This window comes from Bacillus rossius, chromosome 1, assembly GCF_032445375.1.
Source record: "Bacillus rossius redtenbacheri isolate Brsri chromosome 1, Brsri_v3, whole genome shotgun sequence".
NCBI lineage: Eukaryota > Metazoa > Arthropoda > Insecta > Phasmatodea > Bacillidae > Bacillus > Bacillus rossius.
In genome coordinates this window covers 85,996,436-86,015,173 of record NC_086330.1, presented here as the reverse complement: position 1 = coordinate 86,015,173, position 18,738 = coordinate 85,996,436, and the positions used below count along the sequence as shown (strand labels likewise).

The 18,738-nt window shown below is 38.0% G+C and overlaps 1 protein-coding gene across 19 annotated transcripts in view; it reads left to right on the top strand.

The window, feature by feature from the left end:
* LOC134538962 (DNA repair and recombination protein RAD54B-like) overlaps positions 1-18,738 on the top strand; it is a 78,135-nt gene that overhangs the window by 25,805 nt on the left and 33,592 nt on the right. For all 19 annotated transcript variants that reach the window (XM_063380646.1, XM_063380690.1, XM_063380604.1 and 16 more), the window contains 5 exons: positions 4,498-4,700; positions 5,197-5,341; positions 7,183-7,347; positions 9,165-9,288; positions 14,753-14,958. In XM_063380646.1, coding sequence (XP_063236716.1) covers positions 4,498-4,700; positions 5,197-5,341; positions 7,183-7,347; positions 9,165-9,288; positions 14,753-14,958 — 843 coding nt within the window. The remainder of the gene's footprint in view (positions 1-4,497; positions 4,701-5,196; positions 5,342-7,182; positions 7,348-9,164; positions 9,289-14,752; positions 14,959-18,738) is intronic.

The window sequence follows — 18,738 nt, the reverse complement described above, 5'->3', positions numbered from 1 at the left end:
CTTTAAATGGTTATTTCAAACTAAGTTTTCAGAATGAATACATATATATCGTAATTTTATTTATATAACTAGCTGCAGTACCTGGCGTTGCCCGGTCTGAACATAGGGTGATATTTTGTCTGCGAGTTAAAGCAAAATGGATATTGCTATATGACAGTGTGGTGGATATAGAGAAATGACACACAATTGCTGTTTGTATGTCTATGACCTATGAAAGAAAACATATATGTACATATTTATTTAGGTCTATGACGTATTTTTTCTGTTTACCCATGGTGATCAGTTGAACGGTTTAGAATTTGATGCGTTGCAGCGCCATCTAGTGAAGAGTTATAACAAAATGGATATAGTGAAAATATTCTTCGTGTTAAAATATTTATGTATACTAATTTTCATGGAGATTGTTGTATATAAATAAATATACAAATATATAGAGTGGGTCAAAACCACAAAATTTTGAAAATGTCAAAAATTGATTATCTTTCGATTTGGAGTGTTTCAGAACCATTCGGGTTCTTCAACATTCAACCCCTCAGGAGAAATGTCATTTTCCCCCGATTTTTTGAAATTCAGAGCAATTAAAGTACACTAAACATGACTAACATAACTACCTTGTTATGTTAGCTATTGACTGGCATGCGTTGCAATGCCTATTTCATTCTATATATTCAGGCACTATGTCGAGAAGGGATTGAACTAACCAAATCTTTTATTAAATTTTTTGAATGAAAACAAAATTTTAGTAAAATATTGAATTAAATTAAATAATACAAAATTAATTTTTTTGATAATCATTTGTTGGTGTTTTTAATCTGGTCGTTGCAATTCTTGGTGACGAAAATGTAAAATATAAAACAAATACTTGATTTATGAGCCTTGGTGAAACGTTGTGTGATGTGTTTGTGTACATGATGTGTGATGCAATCGAGAAAGAATTTACCCTAAAAGTTGGGTTGAAACCTCGTTCTTTGATAACATTCACCCCAAACGATTTCATTTGAAAAATTAATTTCAAGAGCATAGCATTTAAACTAAAATAATATAGAGAAACTATAAGAATGAATGTTTTTGTCTCTTTTGTTCATTTTTGTATAATCTAGGACTAAAGTCGTGATATACAGGACGGATTTGTCGACAGAAGTTTCATAAACAGGAGAGGGATCATTTCTAACCATCTTGCTCTTCAACTCGCAGCACATAGACAGGACATTGCCATAAAGCGAGACAGATACTGAACCAACACACGGAGGTTGAGAGTGGACACAAGGTTAAACAACTGGCTCAAGCTAGCTCTTCTCCTTTATCGTCTGTACAACAGCAGTATAGGTACCGGGCTGGTGTGGGGACTCCATGCGATAGTGACATAGGTACTGTCACATAAGACAACTTGTCATGCAAGACGAGAGCAGCTGTGAGCTCTTCAAACCTGTGCAAAATTCTTATGTAATAAACCACAATCATGCTAATGTCATTTTTTGTAAAGGATTCAGGTAACATAGAGTTTATTATTTTAACTGAAGTGTGTCAATAAAGGCAAGGAGCTGTAAGGTATAAATACTTGTATCAAACTACCTAAGTACAGTACAGGTCAGGAACATGAGGTGTGGTTGGGAAAAACATGGAGCAAAAGGAAATTACATTTTTCATGGAGTGTGTGTGGCTTGTGGGATGCGTGCTGCACTCAGTGACACAAGTAGGGGACCATGGAGCCGGTGGCTTGGGGCAGGAGCTGGGACACTCGGTGGGACCGGCCAGCCTTTTAGCAACACGCTGTCTGTCTTCTCCCCTTATCACTTTGAGCTATCAGCTCCGCGATACTGTAAAGTACTTGTAGTGGCCTTTGTCTCGTGTTTCAATATCCTTGCCTCCCCTTCTCTCTGTACCCCACACCTCGCTCGCCTTGTTGCTTGACAACCCAGTCTTTGACATGATGTGTGCTATCCACTGCTCTGTGGCGTGAGCTAGGCGAGGCCTTGTTTCGTCCCGTCTCGTCTCGTTTCCCCTGGTTACTGTTTGGTTTTTTGCGGTGGTCTCGACCTGCTTGTTGGGCATGTGCTGGGATCGGTTACGTGTCGAAGATCTGCAACTTGTCAGAGTGTGGCAACGAAGGTGTAATTATTTTGTTGTGCTGTCAGGATATTCAGTAATTAACTTGTTCTGGGGTAGTAAGAATCTTTTTTCAAGTCTGGCGCAAAGAAAACTGAACATGTAAAAATGCTATTCTAATTGAGTGGATTTAGACCTGGGGCAAAATAAAACACACTGTGGCTTACATCGACAACACACGGAGAGGCTCCGAGAATTAAGTCATAGGGTAAGCTAGAAACGTGCAGGTGTAGACTCATAGTGGACTGAATGATGTTCCCATTGCCATCCAGGCACTCCTGGGAGAGACTGTCAGCCTGGGGCTAATGAACCCCGTGCATTAGTCCGCTGTACTGAACAGGTGTGTTTAATTGGGCCAGCCTCTCGCACACTGGCTTCTCACACCTGGCCGGCACCTAATGGCTGAAGCACCAATCGCTGCTGATGTAGGCACACTCAGGTGCAAGTAGTATGAGTCAGAATTGGCTGAGTGGTCAGAAAGCAGTTAGTTAAAGCTAAAGACAAGATTTAATGGGTTTTTTTTAGTCCAATTTAGTTTTTAAAAAACAGGATTTTGGTGTTGTTGTTTTTATTTTTATATAAGCTGTTATAGTACATACTCCGCCAAATAGTGGTAAAATTTATATGCTACATTTTTACAATAAAATAATTTTTGTTAAATTGGTCTAAAACAGATTCATTCAGAACTATAAAAATAAATTATGAAGAATTTGTGGTTTAAAAGTGATTCAATAAGAGATGCACAATAAAACAAATTAAATTTATTTTTTCTAATCCATGCTTTTGGATACAATTTTTTACCCAGATATAACTAAAGTCTTTGAATATCAAACATTAAAAGATTACTTTTTTTATGATTTGAATAAGTTTTGGTTAAATTCTACTTAATTATATGATATAATTTTCATTTCGGTGCTATCTGGTGTATTAACTTGTATTTCAGTGTTATGCGGTGTTATAAAATACTTTTCAGTGTTACTTCAGTTTTACCGTTATTCACCATATAAGCTTGTCCGTAGTTATAGCTTACTGCCTCAGAAACCAACTTTGACTTCATCTTACAATGAGATAGGACGTGTGCAAGTTGTAATGTTGCACTTATGATTAGTTCATAATTTAAAAAAAATCCAGTTTAAATGAACTGAGTTACAATTAGTTCATTTATAGAAGCAATATACAAAGAATTTTGATTTTGTTTGTGTATGTTTTTTTTGGTGCTTTTATTGTTTGATTTTCATCAGTGAGAATCTATAGGAATATTTACAATATTTGTAATGAATTTGTAATGTAATTTGTGGTAGTTATTTGCCACATGTCGATGGTTCAAGGACAGATACAGAGGAATAAATACAGTAGCCAGCAAGTTTCACATATTATCTACACTCTTGTGGTGCACTGTTAAGTTTGTAATCTTTATTTTCTTCATTTTGTGGCAGTAGTGGTCACATGCTTGAAATGAGGGAACGGCACTGTAATAGATCCTCTGGTACTAATGAACAAGCCCTTTCAAGACAGCTGGTATCAGACTGTGGATTGAGCAGCCTCTAGGGGTCTTCATCTAGATGGCCACTGGTAGGCCCCTGAGCCAGACACTTAGGGAGAGGCAGTCGCACAGCACTGCCAACCTCTGGGCCGGTGGTGACGGATGTAACTTGCCGTGTGAAAGCAGAGCACACAGTGTTTTAAACTGAAAGGGGAAATGTCACAGATTTGCCTAGTCAGAAGGAGGACTATGGTTCGTGGGACATGGAATGTAGCCTTTGAGGTACGTGTTGAAAAATTAATGAAATAACTAAGGAAATGGAGAATCTGGTGACAGTGTTCATACGAATGAAAAAAAAAAAATTGTTGAGAACTAATCATAGACTTAATTACTGTTTCGAGCTGAGATGAGAGGAGTTGATGAAGCAAAATCAGGAATAGTTATTCTTGTGAAAAAACAAAATAGAAATAGATGTAAATAGATGACAAATGATATGATGGTATTAGTCAAAAGAGATAGGCATGTATGACAGAAATAATGTTGCTGTGTAATTTTTTCAATCAATTAGTGTAGCTGCATTTCAAGTGAGGCAGCAGTTGAACACGATACAATGGGCAGCCACAGAGTTGGGTACGGAGTGGTGATGATGTAGTTCGAGACAGGAACTCACAGTAACATGATAGTGGGTATTTTGTAAGGCACAGAGATGCTGTGTTACAAATTAACAGTTATTATAACAATACAGGTATTCTCTTGTAAACTTGGGTGATTGTAAACCCACTAACAAGTAGCGTCTAGATGTAGAACCGCACTGACGTGTTATTTAAAGTGTAATAAATAAGAGGTGTGTGGCATCAAACTGCAGGTGTAGTCACTGTGCTTGCCAGTGATGCGGCGCCGTGTTGCAGTGGCGCTTCAATGTGACGCGGGCACCGGTGGCTACAGTGAGCGTGGACCGGCGACTGTGTGCAGCACTGCGACCACACCAGCGTGAAGGTGTCCTGTTCCTGTACGAGTGCGTGACGGGCATGAGGCGGCCGTGCCACCACGGCGCCGTGCTGGCAGACGAGATGGGGCTGGGCAAGACTCTGCAGGCCATCGCCCTGACCTGGTGAGAGCGCAGTGCTCACGTTGCTGACACCAGCTGCTACCAGGGTGGCTGTTAGGTGTGATGCATGTGTGCAGCACCAACAGCCTGTGGGTGAGAGAGAGGGGACCTAAATAATTCACCAGACCCACGTTACACGATCGTGCTGATGAGTCATGACCGGAACGTAACTGTGTCCTTGTTCAGACTATGCCACCTTGACTGACATTTTTTAAGTTATTGCAATCATCATGGATATAAAAACTTATCTTAATTAAAGTTGTTTATTGAACCAAACATTTTTTTTTCATTACCAGCAGATTTTCAGTTAGTAATATATTAAAAATTGAATGCAATGACATTGCATTTCAAAAGGTAACATTTTTCTTAAAACTTGGTTTATGTTCTGCTTAGCTATTTAGTCTGTTTTATTTAGACATGGGTTGGGCAGGAGGTTATAATTCAAGCGTACATGTGAAGTAAGTAACGCTGTGCAGCCGAGCGACCGCGGTGGTTGCAGGACGCTGTTGAGGCAGGGGCCGTACGGGCACGCCGAGGTGCGTCGCGTGCTGGTGGTGACGCCCAGCAGCCTCGTCACCAACTGGCAGCGCGAGTTCCAGCGCTGGCTGCCGCAGCCCCGACCCCTGGCCTTCGCTGTTGACCAGGTGTTGCCTTATGCCTAGCTTCTATACTGCAGACACAAGAGTGGTTTTACTCTGTTTTATTGTTCCAGAGGGATGCTTTATTTCAGTACTGTTTTTACTAACAGAAAACATTACACCAATTTCAGCTTGGATTGCACTATAAATATTTTTAGTTGTTATATTTAGGCATTATTAAAACTCTTGAAAAAGTATTGTTGCAGAAAGTCATTGAACATTTATACACTGTTGCGTTATATAATTTTATGGCACTTAAAAATTTATAAAATTTTTAATGGAAATAACTTATTTAATTTGTAATTTTTTTTTTGTGAATTTTAATTTTTTGGTATTTAACTTTTCTCATTTCAATATTTTCAGCCTGAAAGTTGCATTCTTCACTAAGGCACCCTTGCAAGTTGTAGCCTTGTTTCCCTATTTGTCAGTTTGCTGCATTCCTACTTCCTGCAGTTCTCCTGGCACAGTATCACATATTCTTTCCCACTAACTTATTGCAAACACAGTTTATACTCAGCCCAATCCAATCTTTCCCAGCGCTCCCCTTGTCTAAATCCTTATCTGCAATTCTGCAGCGTCACTGCTTAAGTACAAGTATTGCTTCACTCGATTTTCAATTTTTTATTTCTACCAAACGTTCCCTCCCCTTCCTTGTCAGCTTAAAACTTCAGATTTTGAACTGCATTATGTTCTGGACTACTTCTGCCCTCCAGCGGAAGGACTCGTCCATGGGCAGGCCTTCTGGCTCCCGCCAAGACACCGATAGAACTGCTTATTACTCGCTGCGGCCAGTTGCATCTCTGCTCGTTGGTGTTTCGAGTGTTCGGCGATTCACGGAACAATTTGCTTGAATACAATGTACATAGTCACTTAGCTTCGGGAATCTTTTCCAAAATACATCATCCTTCAACTTCAGATCGGCTGGTTTATTTTTGTCGCCTCGCGTGTAAGATGTGCTCCGCACAAGAAGTTTACTTTGTGTGTTCCTATGCTGCATCTCAGTCTGCTTCCTATGTCTTGTGGACTATAATTCGAGCCCACATACTAATTGGGAAGTGGAATCCTTAAATTTTATTTGAATACCTATCCTCCTTTAGTTCATGACAGATTTGAATATTACATGTCTGTTTTGTGTTTTTGTCTAACCACTGGATTACTCTTGTGATGCAGTGGGTTCGTGAGTGAGTTCATGAGTGTGGGCTCAGAAATAGCATCTACAATTTCCAGTGTTCTTCGTCGGATGGTGTTCTACCTTCATTAATTTATTCGATAGGACTTACATATTTGAAAGCAACTATATAAAATGTAAAATGCTAACTAAACTTAAATTCTCATGTAAGAGTTCCTATTGATATATTTTATTTATTTTAAATAACTTTTTGAAGCAATTATAACTTTATAAATATGTGTTGAATTTTCAAATGTGTTGACAGTAAAGAAAGAATCTCAATATATATTTTGTTATTTTATAACTTGATAATACATATAAATTAAATCTTTCCTCAAGTATGTAGTTTCAAAACGAAACTAATTAATCTTAATGTTGGATTGTAAACACCCTCTCAACCTCTTATTTTTTAATAATAGTAATATTTTTATCCACCATGCATACTGTTTTGTTTTAAATAATAAATAAGTAATAATAATAAACAGATGTTACAGTAATAAGCATGCGATAGTTTTATATTGGCGATTGTACTACGATCAAGGCTTAATGTAATCATGTATGTTTATTGATCATGTTGACCTACAATCTAGGTGTTCTATTTGCGCTTAGTAATTGAGCCATGTTAAGTCCTTGCAGTGCGTGGCACGGCTGCAACCTCCCTTGTTCCCTCATGCTGCAGAGCCACAAGGTGGAAGAGTTTGCCAGCCTGTCTCACTGGCCTGTCATGATCATCTCGTACGAGAGGTTCGTGCGCAGCTTCGAGCAGGTTTGTGGCATTCAGTTCGATCTGCTGATCTGCGACGAAGCCCACCGCCTCAAGAACGACTCCGTCAAGGCGTCCGTCGTGAGTACCTAGTTGCACGAACAACAAGCAGGCAGATGTGTTGCTAATGTCATGAGTAGAGACACGGAAATTTCGCGAATCGCGATATCGCGAAATAACACCGCAATTTACCTTAATTCGCGACAAAACACCGAAATCGCACAGCATCGAGAAATAAAACTGATAATAATGAATTAGACCACCCATGCAAGACATCGCGAAAAACAAGTAAACACGACGTTGACGGCACATCGCCATTTTTCTAAGTTTCAACATGGCCGCTTTGTAGTAATGAAAGTAAATAATGATTTACAGTATTCCCGTCACGTAATCATTACAATTTGAAACGAAAGCAGTAATTGCAATCATAAACTAATTAAAAAGAGAAAAATGTACCTGAGCATCAACACAAAGTTAATAAAAAATACCGGCGATGTTTTCAACACAATATAGCTGCCATGATTTTCAACCCGCTGTATTTACACATTAATCTTGTAGAGAAATATAAAATTTTAATTCTTCCTTTCATGTTGAACAGTTAACAACCTCATGCTTTCAACTACGTTTGACTGGCTTGGCAACCTACTCGTTAGAGCTGTAGGTGTAGCAAACCGTATGTATTCGGTACTGACTGAGTAACGGGTGCGCCATCTAGTATCGAGTAACGAAACGTTACACACGGCTGGATTTCGTTACTCGCATTTTTCGTATGCTTTACGCATGCGCGCGCATATTCGATGAATTTACGTTACAAAGAACGATGTTTGTTTATTAAGTATAATATGGAAATTTGTCGTCCAAGTTTTTTACTGTTTATAAGAAAGTATTTTTTACAAATTAGAAATATGTATGTTTTTGTTATTTATTATCGCGTATTTTCACTTTTTTTGTTGTTTTTATCTTAAAAGAGATAATAAAACCGCTCTAATGAGATTTAATTGTTTCTTGGTTAACAAAAACTGTTAATTATCAAATATTGTTAATTGTTTATATTCTATTTATTATTATTTACGTGACGTCATACTGTACGCGTACGCAATACGACTCGATTCGTTGCTGCAAAATAACATTGCATGTTATGCGGTATCAGAAGTAACGAGTAACGTAGCGACACGATAGTAACGAGTACTAATTGTTATAGTAACGAATACATACGGGTACACTTTTTTTCGTTACTTTTACACCTCTACTACTCATAAACATGAACACATGGCACTACGCCGATTGATAAGCAAAATCAGTGACCTTTAACTGCCGTAACTACACTTCTCAGCAAATGCAATACGACCGCAGAGCAAGTGAATACGGCGTCAACGGGACAAAGAACAGCAGCAAGAAATATTAAAAGAATACTAAGTTGAGACATGCCGTGCCGAGGCAGCGCGCTAGGCGACACCGGGCCGTGCCGAGGCAGCGCGCTAGGCGGCACCGGGCCGTGCCGAGGCAGCGCGCTAGGCGGCACCGGGCCGTGCCGAGCTGTTTCAAGCCTACAATTTTTATTTGCCAATAGTGTTGACTTTAGAGTGCAGTATACGAGTATACGCCGTGCCACTATTATTTAGCCAAGCAAAACTTGTAGGTCATAAAACCATTCTCAAAAGTTAAAGTAAACATGAAAAACCAAAACAGCGAAATAAAACCGAAATTTGATTTTTTCAAAACGAAATTTAAGGAAAAATAAAACCATTTTTACGGGACTCTAGTCATGAGTGTTGTGTGCTGTGTTAGAGCCAGTCGGAATGAGAGCATGGACTGAGGAATGAGGGAGTGATGGTGGCACTGCTGTGAGGCTGCGTGGAGAAGGGAGGGTGACTCGGAGGCGACCGGTGTTGTACCAGCTGCTGTCCGAGCTGGGGTGTGCACGTCGTGTGCTGCTGACGGGGACGCCCATCCAGAACCACCTGCAGGAGTTCTACACCATCGTAAGCCTGGCAAGTCCTGGGGTGCTGGGTCCTTCTCGAGGTACGTGCCTGGTGTTGTAGTACTCACTTCCCTTGTGCCTAGTGCGGTGCTGAACAAGTGCTGCGTGGACACGGTGGCACGTTCCTGTTGCTGTTAGGTGGAAGCTATCACGCCATGACTCAGAGTCCATGATATAGGCTGATCTACTATTTGAGACAATATTGCACATAATAATAAATTGCTTAATAATAAACATCTTATTAAAGTTTTACATGTTTTGGTTCCTTCAGTTTTTGCATTATTAATGTCTATATTGTTTCTCCTCTAAGCACTTAATTGCAGTTTGGCACCAGATATGAGACATTGGCAGTTGCTGGACAAACCTGCTTGCCTGTTTTATTTAAATGTTAAATTTAATTGTTTTTTACTAGTATTACGTATTACTGTATTAGCATGAAGTACTAGTGTTAGCTATAGTGTTAACCTAAACAATAATTTATATTCTCGTGTTTAACGATTGCATTCCCAGGTACAGATAGAGAATAAGGAATCTAATTACAAATACTTAATACAAATATTTATCATTTATTAAATAATACTTAAAGAAAGTGATAAGTTTCTGTGCCATTGTTTTGCTGTTTTTATGGGTGGACTGAAGTCAACTAGGGCCTGAACTGGCTTCTGGTAGAAGTCAAACATGAACATGTGCTTTGACGATGACAAGGGCGTGGCCCGATTCTCCTACGGGAGCAGAGCTGTAAGGGAATATGTTACAGTTAGCAATAGCAAAATTTGAAAATATACACAAAATCAAATTTTGCGAATCAATATTCGTTATTCTTTATTTTTTTTAGTTAGAGTTATGAATTAATCTTTTCAACTTTAAAACATTACAAAATTACTGTTTTACAGCCAAAATATTTACCAAAGCACAAAACATGAAAGCTGCAAAATTCTTTGAAAACAATTATTGACTTATACATTGAAGAGGGTTAACAAAATATTACAGTAAAAAATTACGTTGAATACATGAAAGTGTAGCAAAGCATCTAAGTGATACAATAATAAAAAATTTCATAATTTCAATAATCTACACAAGAAGTTACATTAGTCAACATTACGTTATGAAGGTAAACGTCTAGCCTTCATAGCAAAGAATAAGAATGACAATTTTCGCCAACGACATTTTGAACATACATTATATCTGTATTATAAGTGTATGTGTTTCTTTCTTGGCATTATTTTTTTTCTTTGGATGATATGTTTGTCTATAAATTCAATTATATGTAACCACCAATCAGCATGTTTTACCAAATGTCTAATTGAGTGTTTGTGAATACAAGCTTCATATTTATTTCGATAATCGTCAAAATACAGATCAACTCTACTATAATTTGAGAAATTATTATTAATACTTCAAGAATATGAGAATTCTACAGACATTATAAGGAATTAAGAAGTAATCATCATCTACCTGATTTCAAACTACACTTCGGAATACCACAGATGACAATTGTTATCCTACGTTTGAAGATCCAGCATCCAGAAGTAAATAAACTGATTAGAGACTGATAATTTACTAGAAGAAGGCTACTAGTGCTTACTACAAAAGCGAATACAGTGTAAACTCTTTATAACGTCACTTGAATTAATGACAAACTCCTTAAAACGTTGAAATTGCTTGATTTTGGTTGGTTTACCTTGTTTGCTATACAATAATACACTCTACGTATATAGCGTCACACTCACCTTATTTAATGACAACAATACGGCATTATAAATCATTAAGCAGTACTTTCTAAGTTGCCGAAGTTGATAAGAACTGCAGCTGTGTACGTTCTTTTATTTGCTGTTTTGTTGTTGTATTATCTAGCACGTGTTTACTTCGACTGACGTACCAGAGATTCTAAGAAATTTTGTCGTTTGTTTTTTTATGATGAACTTGCATATGTTTACCTTGATCACTAGACTTTAGTGATGGGCAGAACGGTTCTTTTGACCGAATCGGTTCTTTTGGATCAGTTCCGTGAAATGATTCGTTCAGAACGATTCGTTCATCTCGGTCAATTCGTTCTTTTCTGTGTATGGGATCTGGCTCTTTTATCAGGTGTCGTAACTCGTTAATCCTTTAGAGTATTAGGTACGTGTTTTTGTATTTGAACATTGCTTTCCGTAGCCAGATAATCACAGTTGCGTATATGAAACAAGATTATTTATATTTTATTACTTTTTAAGTTACAAATATTAATATATAGGCTATTTACACTCTAGTGACAGTAAAATGTTTACATGTAGACCAACACATTTAGAGAAAAAAAGACAAAAATTTAATACTACTACTGCGATTCAGTATGAAGAGAAACAAATGATGTACATTAATTAACCCAAAAATGGTGTGTTTACATTTGTAGTTACTTTCCCTGTTATTTTTAATTCATACGGTTTTTTTTTTTAGTTTTTTATTTCCAAATTTGTGTATGTGAATGTGAAAAAGCAAATTTAAACCACTACTTAACAGTTGACATTTTCAGGTATAGATACTTTTCATGTTACCCTATTTTATTTGATCAGTTATTGTTTGCTCTTGTGAACATGCGCACGCTGTGATTACTAATTCTTCAGACTCCTGACGTCATGAATCATTTCACAAACGAATCAGACCTGGCGCGTGGCCGGTTCTCTCATCTCGTTCTCTCGTTCTCTCCGCGTTTTCGTTCTTCCGAATCTTTCAAGGTACCGGCTCTCAAAGAGCCGGATCTTTACATCACGAACGAATCGCAAGATTTCGTTCTCTCAAAGATTCATTCTTTTTGAACGAATCGTTAACGAACGACCCATCACTACTAGACTTTTCTCAAGTTGTTAAACGTTATCATTATCGCAGTTGATTACATACTTTAGAACTGTAAACATGGCGAGTAAAAGAAAATCTTTGTGTATTGACGAAAAAGTTTTATTAATAGAAGCGGGAGAAAAGATCAGTGATGTTGGAAGACGCTTTGGATTTAGCCGCTCTACCGTGTCTACAATATGGAAAAACAAAGAAAAAATTCTGCAAGCAGAGGAGGATGGAAAATCTGGTAAGAAATTAAAGAAACCTCAATTCGAAGATCTGGATCAAGCGATGCTATCATGGTTTTATAGACATGTAAAATGGATACTATATTAGTAAATATATATATATTATTATTTTAGAATAGTAAAATGATATCTTTTATTTATCTCCATTTAACGACCACTCTCTATAACGCCAAAAAATGCTCAGTCCGTTAAGAGTCGTTATATAGAGTTTACACTGTATTTACAAGGTCAGAAGAACTGCTTACATTGAATTTTGAGAGTAGAATCAATGACGGACAGGAAGGCGACAAGATCTATCCAGAATGCCAACCGAGGGTAATGCCAGCTACACAATCCAGAACGGGGAAAGGAGGACGAGCCACTCCTGACCGGGCTTCGGAAGTCCTGTGTTCGAGGTTGTGGTTTTGAGATCATCCTGCATATTTAATATGAGGCATTCCCAGGATGAAGATGCGAAACTGGCCACAGACTGTCCATTCTACAAGGATACGTAAAATCTACTCCGAGGTTGGTTAGTCCCAAGTGACTGTTTGCTCTCAGATGTCCCTCTTTGCCGTAACACGAAGTAAATTTTCTTATTAACTGATAAGGATAACTAGGATAAATTGAAAGACCAATCATAATTTCCGCTTCTCAGTTTCCAAATATACACTAATACTGTTGTTTTTTTGTCAAATGTTGAAAGTTTAACGATTTTAAGTTTTGGAAACCCTGTGTGATTTGGTAGTTATCATTTTCAACTTAATATTTATCGATTTAATCTACATGTTGTTTAGTTTGTATGTCCCCACAGTAACGTTTATGCACCAGTAGTCCAGCTTCACCCACTGACCTAGCATACATTTAACCAAGGCAAAAACCCTAAGTTATTTGCTCTTGTATTATCTGATGCTATTTGTATATTGTGTTCAAGACTGAGTTGAGACTTTTATGTGTGAAATAGGTTGATAAAGGGAACAATTACATCACTGTCTTAACAGTCCATAAAACCAAATCCATGCACAGAATTTGGTGTTGTATTGTAATGTATGGTACTCGATTCATTGTGACTACAAATTTAATTCGTTCATCGTAATTGGTTGTATGATGTTGATGTTCATAGCCTTCGAGGTTTTACAAAATATAACACTGAATTTGAAGAGATCTCATGTGGTTCTTGGTTTTAAATGCAATCTTATATAAGGCGGCCACACTTTATTCTTAACATTTTATTAGTTTTTAAGTATGTTTTATGTATCATCTTTTAACACAGTTGATTTATGCATCAGATATTTTAGAGTCAACACTTAATTCCATTAGCTTAATAGTTTATATCATCCAATCACATTACAACTTGAATTTAGTGGATTTGGAAATCTATAAAAAAAAATTACATAGAAATACTTACTTATAACGTAGATACGAAAATTACATAAGAACTAGATACAGTGTCCCGCAGGATGAAAACAAGTGTTAAACATAAACAGGTAAAGCAAACTTAACAATTAAACACAAACAGGTGATTATTACAAATGTGAACAAGTCGTTCCAGGTATCAAGCATTTTTAAACATTTTTGCACAGTGCTAGCGCATACAAATAAATCATGTTACGACTACAACGCGGGTCAAACAGTCTGACTGGGATAGTAAGTTGCCCAATGCAAGGGAAACAACATTAAAAGCCTCAGCTCAATATTGAAGAGACACATATCTGTCAAAAATGTACTTTACAAAGGGGCAATGACAAATTTTACTTAAGGAATTACCAAAAAACAACACAGTTTGCACGAGCGTAACACCGAAGTGCACAATGATTCAACATATGTTCCGTGAAGCTAACATGAAAATTAACATGCAAGGCTAATTCCAAACAATAATTAAGAAGTGGCAAACTACTGAGGCAAGCAAGTTACTGGTTTGGGCACTTAGACCTTGGTCAAAACTCAAAAGCAAACAATTTATGACGAACTAAAAAGAAAAAATGAGACGAAAGAGGTTGAAATTAAGCTCGAAGTTGCTTATATGCCCTACGGAGGTGCTATCGTGCCTGCACAGCGCACCAGATGGGAGGGAACACATACCCTGGGTGGAGGGGGAAGAAGGAAGAATGGGAGTAGGACGGTTGGTGCGCGTCACGAAGCGGACGTTTCCGTTTCAAGACAATGTCTACATATTAAATAATTTTTCCTTGAACATATTTCTATACAAGAAGCAGTGATGTTTCCATAACAAGTCATGGTAAGCAGACATTACATGCATGGCTGTCGTCAGTTGTGGCATTTCTGCAATCTTGCTCACAGCAGAGAGTGCATTCTCATTGTCAGCAGATTCTGCATTATCACTGACAGTAGGATGTGCATTTAAGCTGACAGCAGAGTGTGCATTATTAAGTATTATTGCTGACAGCAGGATGTGCATTCTCGCTGAAAGCAGGGTGTCGAGTTTTGCGTGTGCCTGCCTCAGAGTTCCAGCGACGGTTTGAGCGCGTGATAGCGGCAGGGCGGCAGCCACATGCGACTGCCGAGGAGCGTGCTGCGGCAGAGGAGCGTGCGGCCGAGTTGGGGCGCCTCACTAGCTGGTTCATCCTTCGCCGCACCCAGGACGTGGTGCGCCGCTACCTGCTGGCAAAGCACGAGGCCGTGCTGTTCTGCGCGCCCGCCCCCGTTCAGGTAGCATTGCTATTGCTTATGTGCAGTTATCCTGCTTGAATAACATCATATGCAAATAAATCTAAGTCTGTAAAATGTGGTAAAAACCTCGCCTCAACTTATTTAATAATGGTACAATATTATTTAATTGATAGAATTTTGTTTAAGGTTAATAAATTGTCCTGAAGTACAGGTAAAAATTACCATCATCATAAAAATTATTGAATATAAAGGTCCAATTCAACAAACCACTCCACCTGACAAGATAGTGTAACAATGTTTGGTAGTTTGAACTTTTATATATTATTATTAAGGCTTGTTATGGCAATATGAGCAGAAACAACTAAAGATTGATGCAGCTTCATGCCTAATATCTCTCATATGCTGTAGCAATTGTTGTAAGTTGTAACTGGAAATATATAGCATGTTTTATTGCATTATTGTTGCACTGTTATTTGGGAATAAAAATTCTTGCAAAAAGTGGCATGATGTTTTTGGTCCCATTGTTAGATTCCAAGCACCTTGTGTAAATAGTTGTCAATGACCTTGCCAAAGATCACTAAACAAAGCACCATGCAACAGTAATCGGTTTTTAAGTTAAAGGCAATTTTGTAGTTATAATGTGAAAATAAGGTTATAACAATTACAATAAAACTTGTTTTAAGATGTATCTACAATATGATTTCCTGTCCAATACAGTCAAATGTTTTGGTCCCACCATTTTCTCCAAAAGATAGAGGTATTTTTTTTCATGTAAGATATTGCCCGTGAACTTCTTTTCTAGTATAAAACAATGTATTTTAAAGTTGAATTCCATTATTCATTAGAATATTAAAGCTTATTTAATTAACATACTTTTTCAATTGTTATAACTTGTATCATTTTTCGCTGCTGTGCAGCGGATATAAAAATGTAGCCAGCACACGTTGGCATCATTATTGTTTGGTTACGTTGATGTCCTTATAGCATGTGCACGTAGTTGAATACAGTCAAACCTTTCTGAAACGACCCCTCACGGTTCCCAGGAATAGGGTCTTAATAGGGGGGGGGGGGGGGGGGCTCGTAATAGATGTTTTCCGAAATTTTCAGTTGATTTCACCTCCCCCTCCCCCTTCCCAAACCGCTACTCGCTAAGAAACCAGCCGTACAATGGTAGGATGCTGTCACTCACAATGCTAGACGGCTTTGCTTTAAACCCACTTCAACCTTCATGACAAGTCCGTCGCCCTACAGACCACCTCTAAAGAAAATATGTCAAAAGACAGTTTATTTTTACTGGTTAGTTTACATGTACGTTTTATGCTTGCCGTAGTTAAATACAGTAGAACCCCGGATTTAACGAAGCAGTGATTTTACGAATACATTCTCGGGAACCGTCAAAAAAACGGACATTTTGACCAAAATGTGAAAATCAGAAAAAAATTAAAAAAAAAAAAAAGAAAGATCATTAAAATCTGTTAATTTTAACACACAGTGTATTTTTGTGTCGGCTTGAATACTTCCAATAATGTTCATATAAGAATAACAAAAAAAATAATGGGACAGTTCCTTTAAAAATATGGCAGCGGTAGGTTCTGCAATGCGAGTGGGCGCACACTAAGTTCGCCCGGCTGGCTGGTGGCAGCGGCTTCATGACGCATAAGCTCACCCCTCTCTCCCCTCGTTAACATTCTTCAAGGCTAGCTCATCCCTCCCAGACACACAAACCATCTAGTGTCGTCCTCCCTTATAACACCCCAACTTCGCTCTCCTTTGAAAAAACCTTCAGTGAGAAAATGCTCATTTCACCCTCCCTTCTCCCGTAAAATTGGGCTATTATGAATGGGGTACTAAAGCGGTGAGGGAGGGGTAAGATCGTTGTAAATATTTTCGGACCCCTCCCTCCCCAACCAAACACGCCCAAAAAAAAAGTTTGTCAAAATATGTCACTTTTCACACCAAGTTCGAGTTCAGTCATCTCTGGCAAGGAATTTACAAGCTTTTAAACTTTAATATAAAGGTATTTTAATAGCAAGGGTCCTATGAAAAGGAATATACCGAATAAAATGAAGTTGCTGTCACCAAAGCAAGCATAAAACGGCCCAATGAGTGATCGTTTCGTTATTGCTCGCGCGAGAGGCGAGACGTGGAATGTTAGAAGAAAGATAAATGCGGGGGAGACAGAAGGCAGCCAGTGTGTTTCCTGTGTGGGGAATAAGTGGCGTAGCCTTTTTTTTTATGCCGGGTGAAGCGACCTTTTTCTGTCAACCCACGGGAAAAGATAATTGCTTGAGCTGTCAAAATAAACATCGCTGCGGCAGCGGCATTAAAACAAGTCGAGGCGGGCGTGCATCCAGTCGGTCGCTGTGTATATTTACTCGAAAAACATAACATCTCAATTCATAACAAGATTCCTTATAACCTACACGTATTGCCGGATGTTTTCAGCCTGATCCATGCAAATTCTTTAGCCACGTTTTGAATGAAAACAACTGGTGGGCCAGTGTTGTGCACTGTTTTGCGGACACATAAAGAAAGATTTTATCAATTTGCTGACAGTTTATATATATTTTTACTCTCCTCGTTAAAATGAAGCAGATAACGTGATTGTTAACAAGTTCAAGCAGCATCCGAGATCGGCCGCAGCGCACGGTATGGGGAGAGGGTGAGCAAGGGCGAGCGAGCGGCCTACTACATGTTCACACGCTGCGGTCGGAGGGTTTTTCCTGCATTTAAGGGATGTGGAATGGGGGTTGTCAAGCTCTGACAGCGATCGACAGGAAGTGGTATCTATTTTTAGATATGCGCTGCCTACGGCAGTACAGCATTCGGCAAGAGAAACGCAGTAACACGCTACTCACCACAAGAAACTTATTTTCTGTCCGATTTTCTTCCGATTTTTGGCAATTTTTTAACGGTTCCTCGAAATCGGGTTGTAATAGAGAGGTGGTCGCAAAAAATGGGGTCGCAACAAAAAGGTTTTACTGTATTGATATACATAGCTCACCAATTGCATGCAATGCACGTGCTCTGTCACATGCAGACTAAACTACATTTGATAGCCTGCACTCTTTCGAGGTTAGTGTGTACTACGATCATAGTTATGGGTTAGTTCCGGCTCATGTTCAGATCACAGTTATAATTTTTCTATTTTAAGTTGAACAAAATATGTTTTTGTTGCATGAATAATTAATTTAAATTGTTTGGTGTACTATTGTATACTCTGGTTTTTAATTAAAATTACTTTCCAAGCATAATGTTTGGTTTTTATCAAAAAGGGGGTTGTCTGTAAAGTCGGTTTACGGACGATAATTTTATGTGATAACGTCATACTAAAACAGTGATGAAAAATTGCATACTGTTTAATTTTCAAATATTATTTTTAGTTTATAGTTTTTGCAAATTTAATTTAAATAATTTGTTTAAATATAATCACAAACAATTAGTTATAGAAATAAACTAAAATCAAATCATTGTCAATAAATTTTTAATTTGAAATTACGAAATTGGATAAATAAATCAAATTTTTTAAATTGCTGCTTTTAAAAAGCCCGCCTTAACCTGTTTGATATTATAGAAGATATTCTCGCACGGTGGTTGGCCGGTTCGTGCATGCTCGGCTCAGGCGGAACGTGACAATAAGTCATGCTTTTTCATGCGTGCAGCCGGCGTTCATTGATTTATAAGACGTTATCACGTCAAAACTTAAACCCAACAAAAATTTTTCCCTTGCATAAAAATTGCACTAATACTTTTCAAAATTTGTTTTAGCATAAAATATGCGACAATTATGTGATAAAGCACAGTAGTATTTTACATGTG